This window comes from Drosophila serrata, unplaced genomic scaffold (genome assembly GCF_035046125.1).
Source record: "Drosophila serrata isolate PLE 108 unplaced genomic scaffold, ASM3504612v1 contig_184, whole genome shotgun sequence".
Classification (NCBI taxonomy): domain Eukaryota; kingdom Metazoa; phylum Arthropoda; class Insecta; order Diptera; family Drosophilidae; genus Drosophila; species Drosophila serrata.
In genome coordinates this window covers 5,209,707-5,237,407 of record NW_028257082.1, presented here as the reverse complement: position 1 = coordinate 5,237,407, position 27,701 = coordinate 5,209,707, and the positions used below count along the sequence as shown (strand labels likewise).

At 41.8% G+C, this 27,701-nt stretch overlaps 1 protein-coding gene across 1 annotated transcript in view; it reads left to right on the top strand.

Annotated features, from left to right (window-relative positions):
• Window positions 1-27,701, top strand: part of LOC110181801 (dynein regulatory complex protein 8) — a 308,724-nt gene that overhangs the window by 124,112 nt on the left and 156,911 nt on the right. The window contains exon 4 of the mRNA XM_086828341.1: window positions 3,633-3,735. Within this exon, the coding sequence (XP_086684467.1) occupies window positions 3,732-3,735 (4 nt within the window). The 5' untranslated portion in view covers window positions 3,633-3,731. The remainder of the gene's footprint in view (window positions 1-3,632; window positions 3,736-27,701) is intronic.

The following is a 27,701-nucleotide window of genomic DNA, read 5'->3' as shown; positions in this document are numbered from 1 at the left end:
TAGTAATCTTTTCACTGAAAATTGTCTTAATACTTCTTTAAATTGGTAATTAGAGCCTTCACATTGTTCTCTTTAAAGAAAGGAGAGTTCATTTACAGTTCCTGCTTAATATCCATTTACTTCAGCATTTAAACTTGGCTAAAACCATCTTGCATGTTGCTGGGCAGCTGCAATATTCGCTTGAAACTCAAACTCAAACTCAAACTGAGATGAATGCCCTTCCCTGGCCAACTTGCAGGTTCGTCCTGCCCACAAACTTAAACTGGACAATGGCTCAAGTCTCGTGTGACGCGTTGCATTGGCTTTTGTGTATTGGCCAGTTAAGACATGTCACTGGTCAGTGGGCACGCCTTCAGTGAGGGAACCCCCTTTCCAGTCTTCAGAGAGACTCACTCGCACGTCGAAAATTTCACGCATCAGTCGCCGGCAACATGGCAGCTCAGAGGGAAAAGAGGTGTAGAGGGCAGAGCCCAAGTTTGGTGCAATTAGAACGCCATTAAAGGGGGCTCGGGCCTCGAATCGGAGACTCTGTGTATACCTGGTACACCTGGCAACGCCCCCATTATTCACTCCATGACTGGGGACCCGCTAAATGGAGATCGATGGCCGAGCGTGGTCTCATTAATCAAATGACAAGTAAGCCGAATGCAACTGCAACTGCAACTGCGACGCCTCTCGGCCTCGTTTTCTTTTGGCCAAATTAAAGGTGCGCGCATGCGCAAGCGCTTTCCAATTGAATCGAATCACCAAAGCGGAAACATAATGGCAACCGATTCCAACACTTTTCGATCAATAATCAGGCTTGTAAGGCACTCCACAGGGAGAAATGAAAAGGAAATACAAATAAATTGGAATAAAAAGGAGTTGTCAACGGGTGGAATAATATAAAATATGTATCAAATCTCTGATTCTCGAAGCAAATTATTTACCAACTAAAATAAATATCAAGAAATATTTCAAAATTATTTTCCGTGTTATAATCGAAGTCACACGAACTGAAAAAATCGCCATCAGCGATAAGGTCTTTTCACTTGCAGCCGCCTGCAGTCCATTTTTGTTAGCCACGACCACGACCATGACGATCGGGGAATAAGTGCCACGGAATGGAATGACCCAGGGGCTGGGCATCCTTAGCTTGGCCTAATTAAATCCCCCAGCTTCCACACCCCAAAAAAGTGTCCCAACCTGACCATTACTGGGGCGTCCTCGCTGAGCTGGCAGTTACGCAGAATTTTTTTTTCGCCTAGGGAATTCTGTTTTTTGTGTTGTGTCCTCCCAGGCAAATCCATTAATTAGCCAAAGTAGCGAGTTTTACTTTGACAATTTGCCAGGCATTCGCCGTGTACTCATCCAGACTGATTGCCCCCAAGCAAATGAGGGGGTGGAGCTCTGAAACTACTTTAAAACGCGGCAAGGAAGCCGTAAAATTAACGTTAAGGTAACGTACAATTCGTAAATGGCACGTCGCCCTTTTTTATGTGTTTATTAAGTGAAAGAGGTAATTCGGGAGGTGAATTCCCGAAATGAGCTCAAATTTCAGCCATCTCATTTTTAAGCGCTCTTGCTGTCAACTCAAACCTAATAAAAATCACACCGCCCCATTGGAAAGGGACACATTTGAATGAATAGACTTGAAGAGTCCTTGAAAGACAGGTGAAGAAATAAGGACTGCAATTATGACTTGGCTTATAAAAATATTTGAAATTTATTTACTGAAGTAATAAAAACTAAGCAGAGGGAAAGTGATTGAACTGACTGATTAAAGTTTGAACTTTAAAGTATCTTAGACCTAAACAATGTATTTTATCTTAATTTTGTTGAAAGAATTTAGTTGTAATATAGTTTTAGCTAGAATTTTTGTTTTCTATTCTCGAAATAGCTTTTTTTCTCTTGTATATGTATCTCCTTTTAAAGAACTTTTGTGTATATGACAATCTTTCGGTTCAAACAGGACAAGTGATGAAATAAATCATTTCCCTGCACGTGACGATGGAATGGTGATACACATTTTGCTCTTCCAAGTGCAAGTGTCAATTACAAACCGTGTCAAAAATGTCAAACTCTGTGAGTGACTGACTGACTGACTGTCCAGGGGCGGGGGTGCTAAAGGTGGGTTTCAGGGGGGTGACTGAATATGGCTATACGGGCTATATAGGCCGCAACGCATCGGATTTTGCACCCCCACAGGGCAGCATCAGCGTCAGTCTCCCGTTCGACAAGTTCGTCCTGTCAGCGCCGCAGTCGCGTAGAGTTTATTACATCAATTTGTGTGCGGCTCCCTTCCAGAATCCCTCCGTATCACTCTCCCAGTCATGGACCCCGGTCTACATCCCTCCCACGTATGGGAAATTTGATACAAATGAGTTTTCACACTTTGCGTGGACGAGCGACGAGTTATCACATGCACTGCGAGATAATGTATAGGAATATAGATGGAAATTTGTTAAAAATTTAAGGATAAGTAATTGAAAGTACAGACATTACTTTATGAAAACCATAATTATCAAGAAAACAGGAATCTAAATTAAAAGTTTCACTATTTTGAGACATTAATGATGATAATAATAATATTATTTATCAAGAAGATGCATACTAGGTATTTTATTCTCTCTTAAACCGTCTTGTTTTTATTCTCAAGTTCAAAAATATTGACTAAACATTCTGAAAACAGATCCAATCTTTTTCTCTGTGCATCCAATCGCTCGCATTCATCGCGCATCTGTATCTGCATGCACATCTGTATCTGTATCTGTGTCTCTATCTGTATCTGTTGCTGTATCTGAATCCCCAGTATCCTTTTCCATCAACGTGTAAATTGTGCGCTGTCAAACTTATGACACTCAGCCATGATACGGTTCCATCGCATTTGGCTGCCACAGCGAGACACAAAATATGAAATGAAGGAAAAATGGAACACAGTTGGGACAAAAAAAAAAACATACATTTTCCTTTTCTTTTTTTTTGTTTTTGAAAAAAGCAGCTCGCACGTTGTTACTGTAAATTAGATTTCGTTTAGAGCTGCACTGCGACTTTGCTGCAAATTGCTTTGAGTGTTCAACTGGGAGATGAGATGAGCTAAAATGGGTTGGGAAATATGTATGTCTAGGGACTGGGATCGGGCAAGTAATATGCAGTACGCATATTAATTGCTGCTCATTTCCATGTCTGCGACAGCTCCTTGTGTGCACTCATATGCAATTAATATTTGTCGTCCCCGAAATAGGGTTCCCGTCTTGTGTTGCCGCTTCATTTTTAATTATTTCTCACAAGGGGCCATTAATGTCGCCTGGACGCTGTGCCATTAATATATAGTTTCTATTAGTTGGATTCCCTGATGATACACAACAGCTGAAAATCATTTTGGAGCAGATTCCGGGGGTCTTATTTCGATGAAAATTGATTATTGGTAACTAGGTTTATTATTACATTAAAAATCGAATTTAGTTCTGACTTGGCTTGGTATTCGAATGATCAAATTCATTATTGAACTTTATCTTTTGACTCAGATTAAACTATCAATGAGTTACTCATCATATTCAATAGTTCAATGATTGATATCTATTTTTAGAACTTGATTAATAATTAATATTTGTACTCGTTAATTAATTAAAGTTTATTATATGTCTTTTCAGGTACCTAATAATTGATATATTATATATACATATTCGTATCATCAAAAAGTGTCTTTAAAAACTCGATTTACCATATATTGCTGACCTTATCGTTAATAAATGGGTAAGTAAATTCACCGATTACAATCTATGTTTATTACCAAGTTACCATACATTTTGGTTAGATTTGGCTTTCTCAGATCAGTTCAAATTAAAATTCCCGGTTATATAACCTGATTTGAAATCAGAAAATCGATATTTCAAACTCGACTCTTATCTTTTTCGCCTCGATTTATTGGCCACCCTACTTTCATGATTAGTCCAGTGATATTTCTGCTAATTACGGACAGTAGAGTACCGTTCTTTTGGCCACGAACGATTGCATATCGTGCAGCACAGATTATTCACAAATTAACGCCAAGGAAAAAAGTTGCAGGCTGCCACAGAAGTTGGCCTAGAAGTCATAAATCAGTTGAATGAACCCACGAAATGGAAAAACAAAACACACAGAAACCGTCGGAGCCTCCAGAGAAACGAGAGTCGGGGAAATACAAACGGAAAAACATCCAAAGAGCGCCACGCACTTTCACACACAATTTTCTGCACGCACTCAGCCAAAAAGCGTTAATTACACTAATTATGTGTTGCTGTGTTCTGTTTCTGTTCTGGTTCTTGTTTTTGTTTTTGGTGGCGGAGATAAAGAAAATAAATATGGAAAAATAACTAAAATATCGCTTGGTACTGGAGGAGGATGAGCAACAACCAGCAGAGACAAAGGAGCGGAACACTTTGAAGTGCTCCAAATAAAAATGCAGACACACCTCGGAACCCAAAAGCGAAAGGCCGAAAGCCGAAAACTGAAAACCAAAAACCCCTTTTGGAAGCAATTATATGGCCAAAAAGAGAATCTTTGGGGGCAGCCGAAACAGAAAATAAAAAACATATTAAGAATTGAACTCGAAACATAAATCTTGTTTAGACCCTCTACACACGAGTGTTTGTGGATCTCGGGCGGAAACCTAAAAAAGTAATAACTAAACTCGGACCCCGGTCCGGAAGTCAAACTATGAATGAGTATATACTCGAACTTTATGCCATACTCCGCCTTCAAATTAGCATAATGCCTAATTGCTTTATTCCCTTCGAGCCTAAATCTAAACGTTTACCCCCTAAGAGCAACAATCTTATGGTTTTGTTTTCTGTAATTTTTACAACACTTTTGCATTAATTGGTGTGTTTTCTTGGTGTGTTGTCTTGGCCCTCTAATTGTTGTTTCAAATGGTTCTATATTAATTTGCGTATACGCAGGTTTCAGTATTCAAATCGGACACTCAGAGATAATTTTCGGGGAATTTATTAAGTCCAGCATTAAGATAAATCCAAAGAGTAAAGAGTTACTAGGAATAAGTTATGATAATAACTATTTGAATATCATTTGCCTGAAAGTATGCATTATCTTTAACACAAAATATATATTTTTCTATGGTCGTGAAATATTCCTAAATTGTATATCTCAATATTTTTAACTCCCATATATTTTCTGGCTGTGTATTTGTGGCTTCTGGCCGCGTGCCTAAACCAACAACGGGAACAGGGAACGCCTCAGTTAGTCGACTGTGCAAATAGTTGTCACCATTTTGTGGCAGGAACATGTGCCCTGCAGTGCGCCATCCGATTTGCTTGGTTTCACAGATTTTACGTTCAATTATACGGTCTGACTGAAGTGATAAAATGCATGGCACAACTCACGGGACACTTATCCTAGGACTCTGTCTTTGGGGAATTCAAGTCTGGGAATTTGAGGGAATTTTGACAAAACATTAATTTGCCAACAGAGTTTCTTTTAGTATTTGATACCTTTTCAGGGTATTATCATATAAGTTCAGTCAGACTCTTGTAACGATGGGAAGGAGTCATTTCCGACCCTATAAATCATATATATTCTTGATCAGCATTGACAGCAGAGTTGATCTAGCCGTGTTTGCAAAAAAAAATCAATTTTAAATTTTTTCAAAATTTTATAAGGGGTCACATCGTTAAAATTGTCAAAATTTGACAAAAAAAAAAATTAAATTTTTTTCAACATTAAATTGAGTATGCAGTTTTATTACCATTAGAAAATCCAATATAGAACAACTTTCCGAATAGAGATTAAAGCATTTTTGGCTTAATTATGATCGATTGCACATGTGATCCTTTGGCCTTTTTGAAGTTAGCTTGTTTTACTTTAAATTACTTATTGTGTTTACTTGCTATAATTTGTATTAAAAATTCAAAATCAATAGAGTGTGAAATATAAGATAACTTCTTATAATTTCCACCAGATGGCATCTTAGAGGAAATCTAATTGGATTTTTCTAATCCCAAATCAATGGGAAATCCCAAATCCTTCTGGAAGTAAGAAATCCCAAGTTAGATCTTGAAATCCAGTTGGAAAATATGGTTTTTATCTCCTAAAGTTCTGAAGAACTTATTTAGACAGTTTGAAGTTTAAATATAACACCAAAAAAATAAATATTAAACCTTAATCTACTGAGTAAAGGTACAAAACATAAAATTCATAATTAAATAACTAAGTTATTTAAGTATTTATATCTATTACATAAACCCCAACTAATTAGATCCATTTCCAGTTCTTTCCCAAAGCTAAACCACTCTCTAATTGCATTGTCAATTTCATTTAACCAATTCCCACATCATTTCAGATTTAAATACCCCGACATAAAAAAGAACCACATTCACAGCTCAATTTCACAAAAAACGATGCGATTATCATCGCCAGAGAGCCTCCTCCTCCTCCGCGGATATCAAACTAAGTAGAAAAACGCTGGGCATTTTCGAAACTAATCCATCATGTTACTGCCACACTCTGGCCATTGTGTTCGGATATTTGTATGTATGCATGCGGACCGCCCTTTAAATGGGAGCCCCAGCAAATGAATGGGGCTTTTTGAAAAATTTACGAACGCGCCGAGAGTTGTAAAGCAGCGGATGAGTTGACAGCTGACCAGCGGGACGGACAGACGGACGGACAGACGGACAAATGTACGTGGTCATCTGTCATAACTTAATTTCTGACATTTGAAAGGAATTCTACCAAATCGCCAGCCCAAGTTCGGCTGCAGAACTTTTCAATGAGCCCCCCGGAAAATGTGTCGAAGAGCGCGCGGGTCATTCGTGTTTTGATGTTTTCACTCAGCCAGAGAAAGAGAGAGAGAGAGAGAGAGAGGGGAAAATATGAGGAAAATGGGGAAAATTATGATTTATTATCTATTTGCTGTAGAACAGAAACCTTCAACGCCCCGCCCGATAATTGTGGCTGCAACTGCACTTGCCAGAACAGCTGTGTTTCAATTTGTATTTGATTCGTTCATATTCGAGTATCTGTGTATCTTGCATCTCTGTGTATCAAAACACCCTGCTGTTTTGCATCTTTTTTCGGGACAAATTGGGCCGGGTCATCAATCAAAAGTTAAGCAGAAACCATCAGAACCCATCAGCAGGCCTGATGAATTAATTAGGCGAACACGACAGCAAACAATTTTTGAATTCAAGTTTGACTTTTCTCTCAAGCAAAGTGACAAATTCTTTGTCTTTTGTTCATGAAATAAAAGATATTACAAGAAACATGTAAGCATGTAATCAACAACAAGTTAATTCCAAGAATACAACATGAAAAACCCTCATCGAAGTTCATTAAAAAGGATTGCAGGTGCACTGGCCCACGGTAGCTGAATCACCTGCCAAACAGTAGTATTTTTAGTCCTGGGAAAAGGAGAAAGAGAGTTAGTCCTGTTCGTGAACAAGAAGCCGGCCAATTTGTACGCCTCATTCCCGTGAGCCAGTGCCAACAATTTATTCGAGAAGAGATCATAAACCGCTGATAGTCCCTGTCGCCGCCCACAAAAACCAGTAGAGCCCCGTCAGAGTTCTACCTACTACATGGCAAGTCCTGTTCTTAGTCCTGGTCCTGGTCCAGGACACATCAAAATGTTAATGGCATTGTGCAGCGCCTAAGCATGTGCTTCAATTTATTTTGACAAGCATCCGAGTCCGAGCCCGAGTCCAAGTACGAGTGCGAGTCAAGTCCTTGGGAGAGATCAAGATATGAAATGTGTGTCATCATTAGTACGCCGGTAGAGTTCGGAGTCGATGTCAGTGAAGTCAAGGGTTCTGATGTCCTTATTACACGGACCACCGTGCCGGTCACAAAACGGTTATGCAATAAAATTCCATTCCATTCCGGGCCAAAGTTGTGATGTCGTTGTTGGTCTTCATACGACTCTCATCCATTGTTTGGCCCGCAGACAGACAGTGTAATAGTTTCTTACCTGCCTGGCCCCACCTCCTTCACAATGGAGTCCTGACTTCTGGAGTGTCCTGGCATGCCACAGCATAAACACATATTTATTTATTATTGACGATGGGACAACAAGCTGCTCTGGCATTGGCAGGTCCGTTGCGTAAGAGCTTCGTTTGCGCTACTTATGAGACACTCCAGATACTCCACTCCAGAGATCTGGCCTCGGAGCGTGCAAGTATTTTGTTCGTTAGTCCAGTGGATGAGGGGGAACCAGGATTGAGTATTGGCAATGGTCACTCACTAGCTGGCATATTAAAGCTAAAAACTTTCTTGGCCATAACTCATTCGAGCACGTGTTGCATGCTGCACGATACGATATGCCTCACTAATGGTATCACTTTTCAGTCTCTCAGCTCACCGATTTTCCAAGACCAAGACCAAGACCAAGTGGAAGACCAAGTCCAAGTACAGTTAGGTCGGGGGGCAGCTCTTAAGGAGTTGGCTTAACTCCGTTTATCAGGCGAGCTGATAATTTGCATCGATTACATGCCAACGGGATTGAGTTTGAGGGGGTCTGTCCAGAGTTCAATGGTTATAAAATGATAGGGGGAAGTTGGAGAAGCAAATGAGTTTAGGGGCGATATTCAGGTGGTTTAAATTTAAAGAGAATGTGTTTGTAAATTTAATACAATGCTATTATAATTCAGGTTCTTACTGGAATGATTGTTGTACTTAAATTACAAATGACTGCTAAATTAGCTCATTTAACATAACAAGTTCATTTAGATGTTGATATGAATGATAGGTCTAATTTCTTAATAAAAAGATCTGCATCACATTTAGTACAGCCATAGACCAAAGAAATACATTAGAGAGTATATTTCCTATGTCTTTGCCTTCATAGTTTAAACATTGTTTTGTTAAAGACACCAATATCAATCACCTAGCAGCTCCATTAACAATAGGAAGCCCCAAATCAACATCTTATCAAAACATTTGAGGTACCCCAGAGAACAGAAAAGATGCTTTCGACCAAAACATACACGCCCCAAAATACAAAATATTTCCAGTTAATAATGGACTGTCCTGGGAGGCTCTAGACGGATTCCACGAATACATGGATGTCCAAGAGAGGCATAGAAAGGCGGGGAGTGACATAAAACTTACATAATAATTGATGACATAGGACACACGTAGCTGGATAGAGAGAGATACTGAGATGAGGAAAAACAAACCGAGTCCGGGCGCAGGGAACAATGGCAGGGGCAACTATCTAATGATCGATATCTCCTAGAACAAAGACACGGGCAATCTTGGCGGTTGGTCCCTGCCCCGTCTTGTTCTCGTACGTGAGCCAGCCCTCGGGTTAGAGACAGTTGACAAAGGGCCGGTGACAATGGCCCAAACCCCGAAGGACAACGTCGCTGCTGCATGCTGATGAGAATCTGACGACATCGAGAACAGGGCTTGGCAAACAATTTGTGGTTATCTTCGCAAGGAACAGGTACGAGTTGAGGATTGGATGGATAGGCTGCGGCCCGCGATGCGATTAAGATCGGGTACGGGAATCCGAAGAACGCTTCTCTATGTCATCTTTCTGGACTTGGGAAATCATTGTTTTGTTTATTTTTTTGTTTGAATCTTCTGGGATCTTTGGCTTGAAGCGTGGAAAAATATCAATTTACGCGAACAGAGCAGACTAAGTGCCCCACGATTGTCATCGCTTTAAGTGATTTGGCTAGAAAGCAAATCGGCATCGCAAGGAGCGGATCTCTTTGTAAGGCTCATCAGCTGGCAGCTGCTAGAGAGTCCTTAAAGACGCAGCTCGGTTGAATTAATATTCTTTTTAAAATATAATACAGCTTTTATATGTATCTCAACCTTGTGGAAAATATATAAAGACCCAGCGAATGCCAGACGTTCTCTTGGCAGCCCTTGGACCTTGACTTATTCTCTTGGCACCTTTTGGTATCATAAACGCTTATTACGTTCTATAACAAGACTTTAATTGCCCGCCGGCGCCGTATCACAGCGAGTTGAACTGAACTGAGAGTGAGACTGGCAAGCGGAACCCGAGGTGTTGGTATAACCAAGGATATCCCTCATCATTATCATCATCTTCCACGGCGACGGCGGCGGCTGCCGGCTGAACCTTTTTAATTAACCAAAAAGCGAACCCATAATTTAGGAGAACACTTTTGGCAAACACCAAAGGAGAGCGCTAACGTAGGCCTCACTGAGGTGCCAGATCCTGCTGCGTTTGTTTCTTGCCCCTGGAAATGCAGTTAACGCCTAGAAAAAAAATATGCTGGACTTTGGGCCAACTCACGCAGCGTTAAGTGCCGCCAATCAGCGGCAGCAAACTGCACCTGCAGCCACCAACTCGAAAGGGAAAGAAATAAAGTCGGAGTTCCAGTCTCAGTCTCAGTCTCAGTCTCAGTTTCAGTTCCATTCCCAGCCTCAGTTCCATTTCCCATTCCCTCTCATCTCTGGCGTTAGAAAATTGTTTTCCAAATCATATGTTGTGCGGTAGTTGTCTAATTTTTATTTATGGCTTCCTGTCCCGGTCCTCGTATCTCTGGGCAGATTGCAGCTCCTGCCGCTTGCTCCTGACTTGCAATTCTGCGTGCGTTGCAGGTGTAAAAATTTGGCACCTTCGCAGCAGCAGCAGCAGCAGCTTCGGTCCCGAAGGTGTGACCATAAACATTAATCAGGCAATTCACTGGTTTAGTTGGCGACTCCCAGGCAGCGGGACAAAAAGGAGCGAGGCGATACTTGCACATAGATAGGGAGAAAGTGGGTCCCGGAGTAACCGAATAACTCGAAAAGAGGTTACTGGGCACCACAACCACACAGTATTTTATCATTAATTGCATTATTTATGACCGTTCGCTTCGTGGCTTTTAAAGAGCCCTAATCAATCCTGGAACTTATCGTGATTATGAATCTAAAACAAGGTCTCATCATTAGAGCTGGAGGGACAAATGCGAGGGTAGCCTCTGAAAAATATCTTTTAAATGCCTCAAAATAAACACAAGCCCTTGCAGTGATCAAGCAATATGACATAAATAAATATTTCTCAAAAGATCAAGAATATGAACATGACTCAGTCTGGTAACCCAAGCTTCGGGCAATTAGGAACCCACCTTGATCCACTGAAAACCTAATGCCATTAGGCGGATAAGTCAAAGACAGATTTGGAGCGCAGTGCCTGAGTGCCAGTTCGCACCCAAAATAAAAAGAAAAATTAGGTAAAAAACAGAGCGAAGTTGAAACCAACCGAAAAGCGGGGTCTGTCACTGCCATCAAGTGCCTTGTTAACAACCAAATGATTAATGGACGTGCCCGACTATCAACTTCACACTTGCTGAATGTTGAATGTTGAATGCTGAATGTTGAAAATAATTCCGGACTGCATTTCGCTGACTTTGAGTGACTGAGTGTCCGCCTGTCTGCCCCGCCGGACGACTCACACACATAATTAGCGGGCCTGGAGTCACCGTTCCCGGCCTCGACTCTAAACATTCTGCATCGCATTCGGCGGGGGCTTTAGTGCCTTTTGCCATTTTGCATGATGCCCTGCGCACATTTTGACACCTTGAATGCAAGGTGTTGACGATAATCATCGGTAATTGCTTTACCCGAAAGCTCTCGATTCCCTAAGTAGGCGCCTAATTATTTTGACACCTGCTGGCCGGTAATTACAGGGTATGACCCAAAAGGATGCACCTGGAAAAAAGAGCAGGTAAAGCGGATTAAGGAGACTCCACCATAAAATGCTTGAAAAATCACCACAACAAATTATATACAGAAACCTTAAGGTACTTTATATTATGTTATGTATTAAAGTCCTATAATTTTGTCTCTGTGTATGCTAAACAAGTTCACATATTTCACCACACTGAAGGCCAACAGATTTTCGGTGCTGAGTGGAACAGTGGCAGCTGCTTCCTCTGGCAAAAGGGAATTGCTATCAACGATCCGCTATCAACTCCCCTCTGCAGGATCCTCGATCGCGATAGGGCCCGGCTCATTGTTGTTTGGCTTTGTAAACGAGCCAGGAACTAGGCCTAGTTGAGGCCCCTGTTTGAGCCCATTGTCAACGCCTCTCGCATTTTAACAACGCAATTTGGGCTTCCACATGTGTGTGAGCCGGCGAGGAAACCCAACCTGATGCTATCTGGATCGAGCATACACACCGCGATCCCAAAGCCGCGATAGTATCGCATCTCCATGGCCTGCTCTCCTTACACGCAAGATGTACCTGCCTGCATCCTCTTCCTCTGAATTCTCTCCTCTTTCCTGGCAAACACAACATGTGCGGATTTCGATGTATGTAGGTGTCAGCCTCATGAGGATTCTCTCTCTCTACGAGATGACTATCTACTGCTATCCTGGAGACTTATCACACATGGTGTGTGTGTCGCCCTTTTGAGGTTGACCACACACTCTCCGATAGGCAAATGTGGAATCCATAGATTTAATGGGAGAGATTGAGGCGCTCTGCGGTTTTGTGGCACACAGATGGTGAGGCAGCATCAGATAGTGAAGATTAGTTGCTTAAAAAGAATATATTTTCTTATTGTTAGCACTTGAGATCCTGTGGAAAGTCTGTACAGTTTTCCACCGTCTTCCTTGCCCCATTTTAGCATAATTCTGGTGATCTGCAAAATGGCGCTGTCACTTCTCCACTGACAGCTGCTCGGAGCAGGAACATGGCCGCCGGTGAAAGTGGGAGTGGGAGTACTTAACGGCACACTGCCACAAAAACTGACAGCCGGTGGCTGGCTCATCATTAAACTTTTGACACTATTAGTCAGTCTAAGAGGCCCGGGGAATGCCAGGGGACATTAAAATAATTTGAAAACATTTCCAAAACTATTTCGTGGCCGGCCCGCTTTGGTTCATAGCCGCCAAGCGACCGAGTTAATATTTCTTTTCTTGCGGTCGAATTTTATTTTATTTTTCTGATAGCCTTTCAGCTTTAAGATTCACACCGCAGAAGCCTGAGCAGAAGACAATTCAATTAGCCGGCCTGTCAAACTCTCGCTGTACGGCTGTCCATCACAATGGGGGCTCACTGCTGCCGCTGCCTTTATTCGAAAATTCCCCATGATTCTTTCAACTTTCTCGCTTGCGGTTCGCTTTTGCATTACTTTTCACTCGCCGCCGTAATGAAGCAATTAATTATCGCATGTCTCCGCTAAACCATACCCAATTTTAGCCCGAATATTTCTCCTTTCGGGAGGCCAAATGTTAATGCGCCTCCATGTGTGGGTGCAAAAGTGTTCCGTTTCAAGTGTCCAACTCTTTGACATTTTGCGGTTGAAAGTGCAGCCAGTGCCTGTGTCCCCCCTTTAATTTTTGCGCATCGCCAATTTGGAATGAGTTCAAAGTTTAGAGGGGGATTTTAGAGGGAGTATATTCTTTTAAGTATAACCCACATCGAATCTGAAACATTTCACATTGCCGCCACAATTTTCACGTTTTCACGCCGACACTGAGCGAGACCAAAACCCAAATTTCCAGTCTTCAGCCTTGGTCTAAAGATCGACCATCGATCGGCTGCACTTAAGACAAAGTGCACGCATTTGGCCCAGACAACAGACAAAACAAAAAAATAGACAATTAGCGGACAGGCGAGAATTGGGAGGACACACACACCGAAGGGGAAAAAAAGAACCCTCACAAAAACTTTATTTGTTCGGCGATTGAACTGCCGCTAAATTTTAGTGTAACTATATTTCTATGTTACCTTTTGTGCATTTGCCGCGGACCGAAAGGTAAACAAAACCGAACTAAAGGGAGATCTCATCTCACTCTTTATTCTTTGGCCAGTTCATCACTTTCTCACACTGATGATTGCTTTGCTGCGGGTGCACTGAGAGAAAGAGAATCTATATTCAGTTTTTAGAGAGAATAAAGATAACTCTATATAACCAGAAATAATTATTTTCCCTATATATATTTCTGTATATTGTAAAAGGCTTTATATATTTGTTGTGTATTTTTTCCTAGTGCTTCAATAACTCCTCTGGTTGGTTTAGTCTGTGAGTCACTGGTGTCTAGCCCCACTAAACGCTCACCGGGCGGTTCAATGCAATTGCTGCCAATTAGAATTAATGTGTTTTTTATGAAACGAAGCGAAAACAAGAGCTCAAATTTCCAGTCTTCGCTGTCAGCACCCACAGCTATCCCAGCTAGCTCCAGCTTTTCAGCTTTCCACCGACGACAATTTCCGTGCTCTAAATCATCATATTGACGTCGTCGTAGTAGTCGTCGTGGTCGTGGTCGTGGTCTTTGTCGGGCATCCAGCAGTGCGTGGCCCGGTCCCAGGGGACTGGATCAAGTCAAATTGCCAATTTGTGACTTGCGGCTGGCCAGTGGCCTCCACAGCTCCACTGCTCCGCCTCCTCCTGGTGGGATAATTGTGCTTTGCCGAGGTGCAACGGCAGATATCACGGATGGTGGACAGATAGTTGGATAGGAGCGAGAAGAGACGGAAGTCCAGGCCACGCACAATGGGCAGCAAATTGCTAGACTGAGATTTTCCAGTATTTTTCACTGAATAGATGCACTGATTTATAGAAACCGCATGGAAAATAAACTCAAAACTAGAAAAATTTAAGAAATTTAGGAGTTTAAGGGATGAAACTCCTAACCATTTATATGTACATGTTAAAATATAAAGCTTAAAAATTATTTCTTAGGCTATTCCTTAGATAAATTGTAACCCTAAGTCACTATCCACTGTCTCTTTAGAGTCATCTTATCATTACTTCTAGAGTATCTTGAGAATCTCTCTTTCCACTTTCTACTAGTTGACATTTTCCATGGGAGTCCGAGGGATACTTGAGGAGACTCCTCGAGGGTGGCGAAAATTGTTAGCTCGTTAGGGGGGGCTTATGCCCCGATGTTGTTGTGGCGGCATTGTAAATCAACAGGGCGTAATTATGACCTCTTGGCTGACATCGCCCCCTACTGTCGCCTATGTCACCATTGAATTTAATTAATTTAATTATGAGCTATTTGAACCATAGGGCGGACAATGTTTGTCAGTCGACGATGCCCATTGCGGATGCAACAGAGGCACAGGGAATGCCTAAGTGAGGCAGGACTCGCATCCTGTGTAGCCTGACCCGGCACGCTTTTGTTTTGCATTCCCGCAAATGGGTCAAACCCCAAAACAATCAAGCTGCCGACCGACAGACGCACACTACATGGCGGAATATGGCTGGCAATGAGCTGGGGCACTAATTAAGTGGGCGGGGCTGGTCGTGGTCAGTTCTGCCGCCTGCCTGATACAACACAGTTTTTGCAAGGCCACCCCCCGTGACAGGCTTTTGATTGAGCCTCGCAAACGCCATGGCAGGCCATCAAGTATACGCCGCGTTGGCCGGCGGACATCTCAGGGACTGTAATTAAACCGTAAAGGCGACCCGAATCGAACTCGCAACACTTGGGCGCAGCGAAAGTCTATCTATCGGAATGAAACTGTCCTCAAAAATCCCAACAAGCAGGACAATGGCCAGGATATCTATTGTAATGCTAAAAGCGCGGAGAGTTGATTGATAGATTGTTGATGCAGTGGGGTTCGGCAAATCGCCACGGCACGTAATGGGAGCAGGAGCAGGAGTGGGAGTTGGAGAAGGAGCAGTCAAATGGATGAGCAGTCATCGGGCAGCCACGCACACATATGTCACTCAACAAAAGAGCCACGCCCCCTGCCATACACCTCCCATAGAAAACACTGAAAAGAAAGTGTTGCAAGAAAAGTATATTCCCCTTTTTGTATACTCAACAGAGTCAAGGAAAGTTTGGAATACATTTAAGAATTACTATAAATTACTCGCAGTTAAATATTTTATCTAAAATGATTTCTCCCTGTGTAACTGCTCGCCTAGATTGTTTATTATCAGCTGGGAGCGATAAAAGTGTCCTGGCCTTATTGTGCATCATTTATTTTTTGGCCACGCTCGTACCTTTTATTGTTGGTTTCTTTTGTGGCCATGCCAAGATTTCCCTCAATTCACAGGGCTTGTCAACACGAAATGGACATGTATCAATTAATCTTGTACATTTGTGGGAGAGCCTGAAGCTGGGCGAGACCCAAACTTATCCTTATCCGTATCAAAATTCAATGTGCATACGTCCACGGGCAATTTGCTTGATGGCGCAGCAAGATGCCCGGCCATTAGAGGTCATGAACATAAATTAGGGAGAGCGTCCTGGAAAAACCAGAGACACCTTGCATTTCAAAAAATGTAGAAATAATTATTTAGTGCGGGCGCACGATAACTCATCAAAATTTAATGCTCCGAAGTATCAAAGACACAATGGCTTCCTTGGAGGGAATATCTGTTTTTTGTTCTTGTCTGCCGTTCTGTTTTTTTTTGTTTTGGCCTCTCTTTGAGCCCGTTGACACGTACTGGGCTAAAAGGAAAATGTAACTTGGCGCAAATGACGAGCATATTGATTAGGTTTGCGCTGCGTGCTCGCCTTTGATACGCATGTAAACACACAGATGGCTGATAACACGCTTTTAGCTCTCCAAACACTCTGGAATACCCAATACCGTCGCCTCTGTCAAGCTGCTCCAAGTGCTCCTGACACTCCATCGAACGTGGCCAGGAGACAGGAGACATGGGGTTTCTTTCATCCCCCAATTGTGGTTATGAGCGGAATGGCTGAGCAGTTGGATTTGGCCAAATGCCGAGTGCACCTGTTGCATCCTTGCAGCTGCCAGTGAGTGCAGCTTTCAGTGGTTATATACAGATTCGGGGAAATTGAAAGTCAAATTGATTGGCAGACCCCAAAGTGTGGCTGCCTGTGACCCAGAAAGTATGCTATGGCTCGGAAATAATGGAAATATCTACGGAATCTCAAAGCAATTGTTGTTAATTGAAGCTGTCTTGGATTGAGAACTGTGATTTGTAATTTGGTTTTAATTGTGGTTAATAGCTCTTTGTTTGAAGCTATCAATACCAGAGATTTTAGCATGAGATTTATTAATAATTGTAGACATTCAGAGATTTTCTTCACTGTATGAATAATATATTTTATTTAGCAACCACATTTGGCAGCATCAAAAATCCTCCACCTGTGCAGACAGACCCCTCTCCCTCTGATCTGAGACTAACTCCACCTGCTCCTGAGTGACATATCCTGAACACGCACACACACTTTCCCCCTGCCTGTGATACCATATTTTCGTGTAATAAATCCATCAAATATTTCACATGCTTATCACAAAATAATACGTCATTCTCATAATCATGGTGTTAGTTATTATTATTTCGGGCGAACCCTCCAGCGAACGCATATACCCTTTTCATTCGCCCGGTTTCAGTTTCCACATAATTTGATTTTTATCACAACAGAACAATTATTTCATTTTCCGACTCTGCATTTTCCGCGTATCATTATAGATAATTTCTTCATTAGAACAGAGACAGAATAGAGGAGAATGGAATGCACACTTCGGTAACCTGTCAGAATTGTGACAAGTTGTTATCGAAATTCAGGGGATCTCGCCTCGGCCCCGGATCTGGATGCAGGTTCGTCCCAGGGACTGGGAGATTTACCCTCTTTGATGACAGTTTTTCCCGGGAAATCCATCAGCGGGGTAAAGTGTGAAGTGCAAGTGCGTGTGGGGGGATTTTAATTGCAAAGTTAGAAACAACACGCGGCTTAGCAGGCAACTTTTCAGCCAATGCGATTAGCAGATGGGACACCGAAAATTCCATTCGTCAAAACTTTTTCCTGGCCAAAGAGCATTAAAATTTGGCTTTATTTCCACTCCGGGACACTGTGGACAAAGGCGAACCTGTTCTAATCTGATGCAGCTCGGTTGCACTTGAGAGGATTTGCCGCCAGAGATGCAGACAAAAGCCCATTAAGGGATAAGCGATGGTGCAGCAGCTGGCCCATTCTAGTCCTTTTTGTTCATTGCCATCGCAATCCTAGTCGCGGTTTCTGTTTGTCCAGACCGCAAAAACTAGTCCCGGATCAGGACGCTGTCCGTCTGTATCGTAATGCCATTAGTTTTGGGCCCAGCGTGACGGACACTTTTGCGTGGGCCGCGATTATCGATCAAAGCCGCAAAGAGTGCCAACAGGTAGAACCCGTCTAAAGTCCCAAATTCCAGTGTCCGTGTCGCATGTCCAATGCCCATGTCCAGGTAAGAACCTGTCAAAATGCATTTTTAATGCCTCACTTTCTGGGTTTATACATATATATTTTGACAAGTGGTGTGGGGTGTGTGAGTGTGTATATTTTTGGAATACCTGCTTTATTATTCCTATGATGATGAAGAGATTTTCACAAGTTCCTAGGGGTTACATAACAATTAGCTTGGGTAAACTTGCAGCCTGTCTATCCCTCAATAACCTCAAACACCGAATCTCAACCTCAATTAGCGTCTTGTGCAGAGAAAGAAATGTTTGTAGGATATCTTTATGAACTGTATTCATGGAAATTATAACACCGAAAATATATACTTCTGTAAAAAGATAGACTTCGAGTTATATTTTTAATATAACATTTCTTATTCTTAGTAGCGAATCTTAAAGCTACTTTTCTCTCACTGTATCTGCAATTTGTTCTGGAAATTCTTGTTCTTTTGTTCCCTCACGACAATTTCATAATTTCCTTCGCTCAACTTGCAGATGCGTTCCAATCTCTTTTTCGGGGCATTTGTTCATTTAATTTGTTAATTATTTTTGCCGCCTCTCTCTGCGCCTGCTAAGTGTAACTAATGTCATTCATTTGTGGTTTCTGGCACCGCTCTCTGCCTTGCGGTCGCCCGGAATCGCACTCAAGTTTGTGTGGGTCAATGCCAGCTGGCACAGCGACCATCCATCCATCCATCCATCTCCCAGCACCTGCCACAGTCTCCTCATTCTCCTCCAGATGTAATTGCCGCCCTTTGTGGCATGTAATAATTTAATTGGCCTAATCAAAATTTCGTTATGTTTTCGTGGCATTTGATTGCAGCATTTAGTGGAATCTGTCCGAGCGACTTTGAACTGACAAAACTACAATCTGGATATATTAGGAGATCATATCGGTAACTTGGAAGGGTCGGTTTATATAATCAATGGTGTGATAGCAGGGCTTAACCTTTTGTTACTTCAAAACTTGAGGTCTCTATTGTTAGAACTTTGACTCCATTACATTTAATAACGTTGACTTGCAAGAAGAGAGGTGTATAATTAAATCATAAGTGTTACTTAATTGATTCAATTGGTAAAAGAACTAGGAAGCAAGTCAATAAAATTTATTCTCTTTAAGATTTACCCCATGTTAAGATTACTTAAACTTTTCTTTAATCTTCAAACATAATTCTAGAATAAAAAAGATAACAAAATTAATTTCAATGATTTCAAGTAACCTCATTAATTGACGAAATGAAGTTTAGTCACATTCTAATGCCAACATCTTAATCTGAAGACACTCTGAGGTATAATTACGGCGAACCAGGGCGCGTGATTAGGACCCGCAAAAGAAGGCCGGGAAATGGAAAACCCCGGCGATTCGACCGCACACACAACCCGCAAAAGAGAAAAGAATCTCGGTGAATTCCCAGGAAAGCTGGAAACATAAACAAAAATCTCGCACAAACAAAGTGAAAGATAAAGTCATAAATAAAATCGAGGCAGTGTGAGTGTGCGTCTCCCTTCCGAGCTCCTCGCTTGGGTTAACCCGGCCATATCCCCTTGGCCAATTCATTGTGAAAGTGGGCTTCGATAACTGTGTAGTTGACACTCGAATAGCATCACGCGCACATCCTTTTTTTCCGAGTGAAATTGACCCGAAAGAGGCCGCTGCCAAAGGGGTTATGGGGGCAACTTTAGAGAGAGTCCAGGAAGCATTTGATTATTTTTTACGGTTTCTCGGTTACGGACAACAGAGCGACTGTGTGAGGCAATTACAGGAAATAATTCGGCCAAGTGAGGGGTGAAAATTAAGAGAAGTTGTCCTACAGATAGGTCTGCTAGATAAAGCCTAAGGTAAAAAGAAGGTTACACCGAGGAAAAATAGAGAATACAAGTAATAAAATTGTTAGAAATATATTAGTTCCCAAAGAAACCTTCTCAGATATTGGAAATTCATTATTTTCATATGATATCTTATTGCTTTCTTGATAAAGCTCTAATCATTGCTTAACCTAAACTGTGGGATATTTTCTCTCTGTGCAGCATCCGAGTTGCCTGAGAGATGACCGGACTGGGTCACGTATATATTCGTTTGCGGACGTCCAAGCGTGAATGTCACGTAGCCATTGGCAGGGTAAATAAATAAACCGAGCGGGACACTGGACATTCACACGACAAGTCCATGGCTTCGACCCCATCCCGGGACCCAAATATATATCAACGATAATTTATGGGCGTGCTGACATGCGGGATCTCCTCCGATCTCCTCCTGCGTACCTTCCCGTACCTGTGTACGCGTTGCAGTAGCCCCCCATACGCTTTGTTAACAATTTAATGGCATAAACATTATGATTTCTGTTATTTCAATTCGGAACTCGCGTCCGATTTCGATTCCGATTCCAAGACGAGACGCCTTATCAGTGGAGGAGAGAGAAAAAGAGAGTCCCTGGCAACGTGAGTGCGATGCCGGCTACCAGATAAACCCGGTGCTGCAGCCTCCTCAGAGATACGGGGATACAAGATACCAGATACAAGAATCGAGGCATTTATTCGAGTGCCACTGCCACTGAAGTAACGAGAATTATTATGCGTAACACGTTCGGTTTGTTGGCTTTTTCGTCGGTCCATAGTTGGCCCCCAGCAGGCGGTCAAAAATGTTAACAAGCGCAATTTGAACGCCTCGCGGCAGGACGACGGAGCTTGGGCCCAATCCCAGTCCCAGTCCCAAGCTTCCCTCTGGCCACCGCCCCACCGCTTTCGCTCAGTGTATGTGAGTGCAATTGATTTTTGATGGCCGATAAATATAGTTATGAATACTTAACGACGGACACCGCTAGAAACGGTTTTCGCCAGCACCAGCAGCAGGACCAGGACCGAGGCCGGGGCACAGGAATAATTACCTTTGCGGTCGTTTATCTGATGGGTTTTTAATTAATTTTCACCCTGGTCGAGTGCCATCGATAAGAGGCGGTCGCGGAAATGTCCGGACAAGTCTCGCAACTCAACACAACTCAAATGAACTCGGGAATTATCAAAAATCTCGTCTGTTAAATTTTATCTGACAGCGAGAACTTACAAATGATGCACGCAAAAAATCATTGTTACTTGATTTATGCGAATGTTTTTATCATTTTGAATGTATTATATTATTTCCTAAATTATTTGTAAATAGCTTTTATTATTGGGGAAGCAGACAAGGAATATTTACCCGAAAACATGCATGTATTATTAATAGAAAGTAAATACATTTTCTGCATATATTGTGAGGGTTTTACTTTAGTTTTATTTAAGTTTCAACCTAAACATTGTATTTGTTACATCTGTATATTTATAGTGTTTAAAGCCTTCTTCTAAAAACAATAATTAAGAGTTCGATTTTAAACACACTCAGTTCCATAATTCTTCCAGTTCGAATTTGGTTTCTTGGCCTTCCAGTCTTAGGTTTTTGAAAGTTTTTTGGTTCTCAGTGTGGCCAACACTTCCTGCCCTTCGTCAGACACTCTGTTAGCCAAATTAGCCGCCACAAAAAAGGGGGCAAAAGCAAAAGGAGGGGAGCTGAAAGAACGGCGGACAGGAAACGCGGCTCAGCTCAGCCTTCAAGAGCAATTGGCTAGCGTCAAATGCAATTCGCGGCTGTCAGCGGACCGAACATTAGACAACCGATGGCAAATGACTCCAACTTCAACTCCGTCTCAGCCTGTCCGCTTGAGGTGTTAATTTGCCACAAGAACGGGCCAAAACGGCGACTGTCAGCGGGCCAAAATGAGAAGGCAGCTTGGCCGCCGCAGATTCGGATTTGGCCGCGGATTTTAGCCTGCATTTGCAGTCAGTCAGTTAGGCAGTTGCGCATGCGTAGAGGATCTCGCATATATATATAGTACTCTCTGGAACCAGTTTCTTAGTTTTGTCATATTGCGGCAGTTGCCGTGATTCTGGCCCAGAGCTGGGGCCCGTTGACGGTTTGACTGTTGGCTAATTATGTGACGGCTGCTTAGATTGAGACATAAGACACGAACGGCGGGCAGCCTTTCACAATGCAGGCCCAGCCAATTTAATTACCACTCCAAGGCATTCAAGCAAATCCCCGAAGGCTCTCAGCCACTCAGCTGCGATTTCAGATTCCTTTGTCTAGGGGCAGCCGCAATAAAAGTGTCAGAAGTAACACTGTGTTATATAAGACATCGACATCGGCATCGGCATCGAGGTCCCCCGGCTATTACCCACAATAAAGCCGAGACTCCTGCGGGATTAGTCTGGCCCCAGAACCATAAACGCTCCACAAAGATCTAGCTAGCCCGGAGGGGAATGGCTAACAAAAGGGTTGTGTGGAGGAGCGAGTGGAAATAAATAAATAAATAAAATTTCATCAATGCATCGACTGCGTCGTCAATAACTTAAAGGATTACGCCCCATCCAAGAGTCTGGGCTTAAATCATAAAAGATCTCCATCGCCATTTGACTGGCTCACAAAGCAAATCACACAATTTAATGGGTTTGTTGTCCGACTCGAAACCGGGGATCGGTTCAGATCGGATCGGAGCTCTGTTTTCTTTTGCATTTCCGTTGGCGTTTTTAAGCTGAATTTATTTGGGCCTTTAAAGGCCATAAAATATTTGTGGCCTTTGCTTGTTGCGGACTGCATCTGTCATAATTTAAATTCATTAAAATCAAAGCCTGGCCACAGTTCCCCCAAAAAACTGTCACACTCAAAGTTTTTATGTATCCCGTGGGGTAAATTGCTTCCATGAAGCACTAAACCAATTAAAATGCTACTCCAGTAGTTACCAGGTTCCGGGAATAGCTGCAGCGATAGGGATAGATTAGATGAGGGTTCAGATTTGGGTTCTAACTCTGGTTATGGCTCTCCAATCTCCACCTCCAGGTAGAGCCCGTGAATGAAGCAATTTGCTGCGACGCAACTACGTGCGTTCGATATGATTTTTTCACTCCGATTATGCTCCATTCAATCGCAATCTCCACTGCGGCATCACACGTCGCAGCGCTCGGGAAAACGCACGAAAATTAGTGGCAATTGGTTTAGTTCGGTTTTGGTTGCCATGGAAATGGAGATTTATTAGGCATATGCAACAGATCAGTTAGCAGGATTAACGCTCGGTTTGGAGTACGTGTCCGGCATAGAGAACAGGCTGATATCTTCGGGGGAAACTCCCCCAAAATGCTTGTGGGGATTTTATTTTTATGAATGGACAACACATTAAAATTTGATTTTAATCATTACCAAAACATTGGCCGGTAATAAATATGCTTCAAAAGGTTTACCTTATAAATAAGTGAGCAAATTGAAAAGGTTGTGAGGGAATGTTACTAAATTTGCACTTGTAATCTGATATTTATGGAAGTAATTCTTGAGTTAAAAGGTTTTACCTCTCTTTTGGGTTATTTCAATGTAGTTTCATTTTATTTATAAGTATAAGTGCCTGCTGGCATGTACAATAAATAACCCTAATGTCTATCCAAAATGAAGGTCCCTCTAAAAATTATATTGCTTCCTTACTTAATTGTGCAATTTTTATGGCTACGAAAAACTCATCAGAATTTACGATACACCTTTGGCTTTCAAGATAATCCTTCTGCTTTCCCATATAAATATATAAATCCCCCTTTGGCCCCATTAGTGTGCGGCCTGCCCACTGGAAATATTAATATGCAAATGCAATAGTTAAACCGCGAATGGTTGGCAAGTGAACTTAATTTACAATGGCGAGGAGAGTCATTCATTTGGAGCAAACACCTGCAAGTTGCAAGTGGCAGCCTCCTACCTACCTACCGGTGTTTTTCTTTATTTTTTTATATTTTGTTACCTTTTATTCGTAGATTTGTGGGGTATATTTATTTGAAGGAAGGATTCTAGGAAGTACTATGAACTATAAATTAATGTAATGATAAGTAATCAACGAAATAGAAATAGAAATATAAATAGGGGTTTTAGCTTGTATATGTTATTAATTACGAATTCAAAATATTATATTAAATTTTGTTTAGAATGTGTGCTCTTTATATTGTCAATTGATCATTAACATGATCTATTGGGAACTCTGAGAAATATTTAATATAAATATTTATGCATATCCTACAGACTTTACAGAACATTATAGCTGTCAGTTCCTTTGCTGTAAGTCCTAAAACCGGGTATTTCATAGTCGGTTCTTATTCTCATATAGTTTTTTTTTTTTATTTTGTGTCTTGCCCAGTGCCTCCGTGTGTGGGGAGTGAATGCGAATGCGAAATGCAACAGGGATCGGGGTGGGACTGGGGGAGCGTGTATGATTTTTGATTTATGATCTGTCACAAAAATAGTTGCCCACCTCGACACACACATACACACCCCTTCCGCCGCGGTATATAAAAATGCGTGCCAAGGAACAGGAAGGCACTAAAAGATATTTACGATGCCCATGGTGCAGCGCTATGTATGTCCAGCCAAAGTTATGCATAAACTTTCTATAGAAGTCAGAACTTGTGCCGGGGCCTATCTTAACACGATCAAAGCCAGCCACAACAACAGGAGCAATCAATTTTCGTTGTTGTGATAGCCGCGGGTAGTCAGACAGCCCATCTGCCTGCTGCCTCTGCTCCTGTCCCTGCTCCTAACCCTGCTCCCCTAAAGCCTCATCTGTGTCCTCATCCTCATCCGCATCCACATCCACATGGAGCTGCAGGCGATGCGGCCGCTTAATAAATATGATAATGCGGCGCACACATGTACTATCCGGGCGAGAGAGAGCTCGGCCGACTGCTCCACTAATTAATGTAACAGCGACATGGGCAGTCGCCGAGCAGGGCCATCCTGGAGCTAGTTCTAGTCCTGTGCCTGGTCCTGCTCCTAGTCACCTAGCTCACCGCAATAATAATAAATAGTGTCAAGATTAATTGAATCGTTCGCACTTTTGAGCGGTCGACTGCCAAACAAACCCCAACACACACTCTGGGAACGGACGGGAACAGCGCGGAGAATGGGTGACACATGCTGGGACAAATGATATATCGTCATTTTTAAACTTTGCAATTTATTATAAATTTATTTATGCCATCGCAACCTGTCCGGCAAAGTCCGGGCCCCTCCCTTCGCTTGGTTAGCTTTCGGTATGCATTTCAAACAGACACATTTCCATGGTGATCAAACCTGCCCCTGTTTTGTTCGTCACTCGAAGAAAAATTTGGATCAATTTCGAGATCTTTTCAATAGCTTATATAAATCAATATAGTTTTTTTTAAGGGATTTTTTTTAAAGGAATTACATGGATTTTAGCCTTGTGAAATAACCCTTTTGTATTTGCCTTGAATTTCTTGTTTATTAAATATTTAACTTTGGTATTTATTTCTGCGTAAGGGAATCATTTCCGACACTATAAATCATATATATTCTTGATCAGCATTGAAAACCGAGTCGAATGAGCCATGACTGGAGATAAATAAAAATTTGACCCTTTTTTTAAATATTTATATGGGGTTACATCGTTAAAAATTGTCAAAAATTGACAAAAAATGCTATTTTAAAATGTGGTATGCAAATTTGTTACCCTTGAAATAACAAACTAAGCAAAGCTTTCCACGGTGAAATTAGTGCAATTTTTGGCTTAGCTATGATAATTTTATTGATTTTCCCATAAAAATTATTATATAATAATATCAATTATAAAGTCCTTATTATAGGGATTGTTTGGCTTGCTTTTGGAGACATCTGAAGTCAATACTGGCTTAGACTTTTGTGTATTTTAATTTGTCATTTAAAATATAGTTATTTCGGCTTGTTAAAGTTAGTTTCCTTTCTCGTTTTTACACAACAACTTGCTCCCAATTGTTTTCAGTGCTGAAACAAACTGTGGCAGCCGACACCTTGCCGCGTTTTATAGTTCATTAGTGTGGCTATATGGTGGCATGATTTACGCATATTCGCGACCGCAAAACATACACAACCAGAACACGGCCCAACAAGTGCAGAAATGAAGGGAAAAATCTTGATTTAATTGGCCAGCAGGAGGCCAATCTGGATCCCACCATTATATAAAGCAACATTTGCTAATTTAAATACAAAATATACTACAAATATTCTTTAAAATAACTAATGCTTATATTAACTTTCATTTGTGACTAATTTCAACTTGCAAGTTGCTCACTTAAAACCCGATATTTACCAATTGTTGTGGCAAGATAAGACTCGCCCGTATGAGTGATTTATTTAGCATGTGGCATATGCGAGACGAAAGCGAGATTATTTATGACCAAAGGCAATAAAATGGCAAACGAAATATTAAAGTTGGTAATTAATCAAGTGTCGTGCGGTGCCGTTAAGCCTTAAATGCGCTTAAGTGTTGCCCAAAAAACAGCGTTGAGCTTGGCCTAACGAAAGCCAGATGAGGAATCTCGAAAGAAAGCCAAAAGGCGTTTAAAACAAAGCTCCCGGCAAGTGGACTCTTTCTTTCGGACTCTTCCGTTTCAGGTTCAATTTCTTTCATTCTTTCATTTTTTTGTCAGGGCACTCAGCGCCGAATTTTTGAGTGAAATGGAAGTGCCCGAAATCCGTAAGCCCCGTCAGCTCGCCGGCTGTGAGTCAGTACAATGTGGAAATAATCGCAAGCCTGCGCATAAATAATGGACTCAAGTGTCAAAGGGGCATATCATCAATTTGTTGAGTTCCTTCCCCCAAAAACAGAGCGGGAGAACCCATGCAGATCCCCCCAAAATTTAAAAATAAAACTGCCAGCAAAGCCAGAGCCAGTGCAAACAATGGTCCATAGATGGGGAAGCTCTCCCGGCTCTCGGTTCCGAGTACGGCAGCATTTTCAGATTTTTCAAACAAATTTGCTGAGTGCTTAAGTGCTTCCGAAACAGAAACAAATCTGTGACATGTGTTTCTGTTTCGGTGCGGAAAAGCGGGGCAAATCGGGGGCCCCCAAAGTGGCAGTGCAGGAGAAATGCAAAGAATGTCCCCGCCGAACATTGTTGCGCTTAAAAACTCGATTTGTGTCGCGGCCCTTGTTTTTTTTTCTTAAGCGGATTTCCCGCGAACGGGCCAAAACAAACGGCTGGCCAAGATGCAGTCTTCCGTTTTGGCCTGATTTATGTGAGCTGCTTAGGAAGTGCCATGCGATACGAGAGGATCTCTGTCTCCGATGGCCAGTTAGCAAGCGAAGGTTCGCGGAATATTTAATATTTCTTACACTTGAAATAATCAGAATATAGGTCTTAAATATGTTATGATCTCTCCTTAAACTAGATACATTTTTAATGTATTATAAAACAATATGCTGTGGTATTTTGTGCCTATTTTTCAAGCTACCAAAGGTTCTTCCAGGCAAAGAATACACCTGAAATATTTTACTTTTGTCCTCTGAAATAATCTTTTCGACTAAACAATTGTCTCTTTAATAATGCCATGCCCCTACACTTAAAAAATAGGTCTTTGAATAATGTGTAAAATAAACAAAATGTTAATTATAACTTGAATTAAATTAAACTGTTTAAAGGTCTTTATAGTTAAAGTAAGCCCTAACTACTGTTTCTTCAAATCTTGTAGGAAATATAAATTCTTTCCTTTGTTTTATCATCAACATTTTCTTTGAGTGCACTTTGAGGCACAGTTGACAGACTAGGACTTACCCCTCCTAG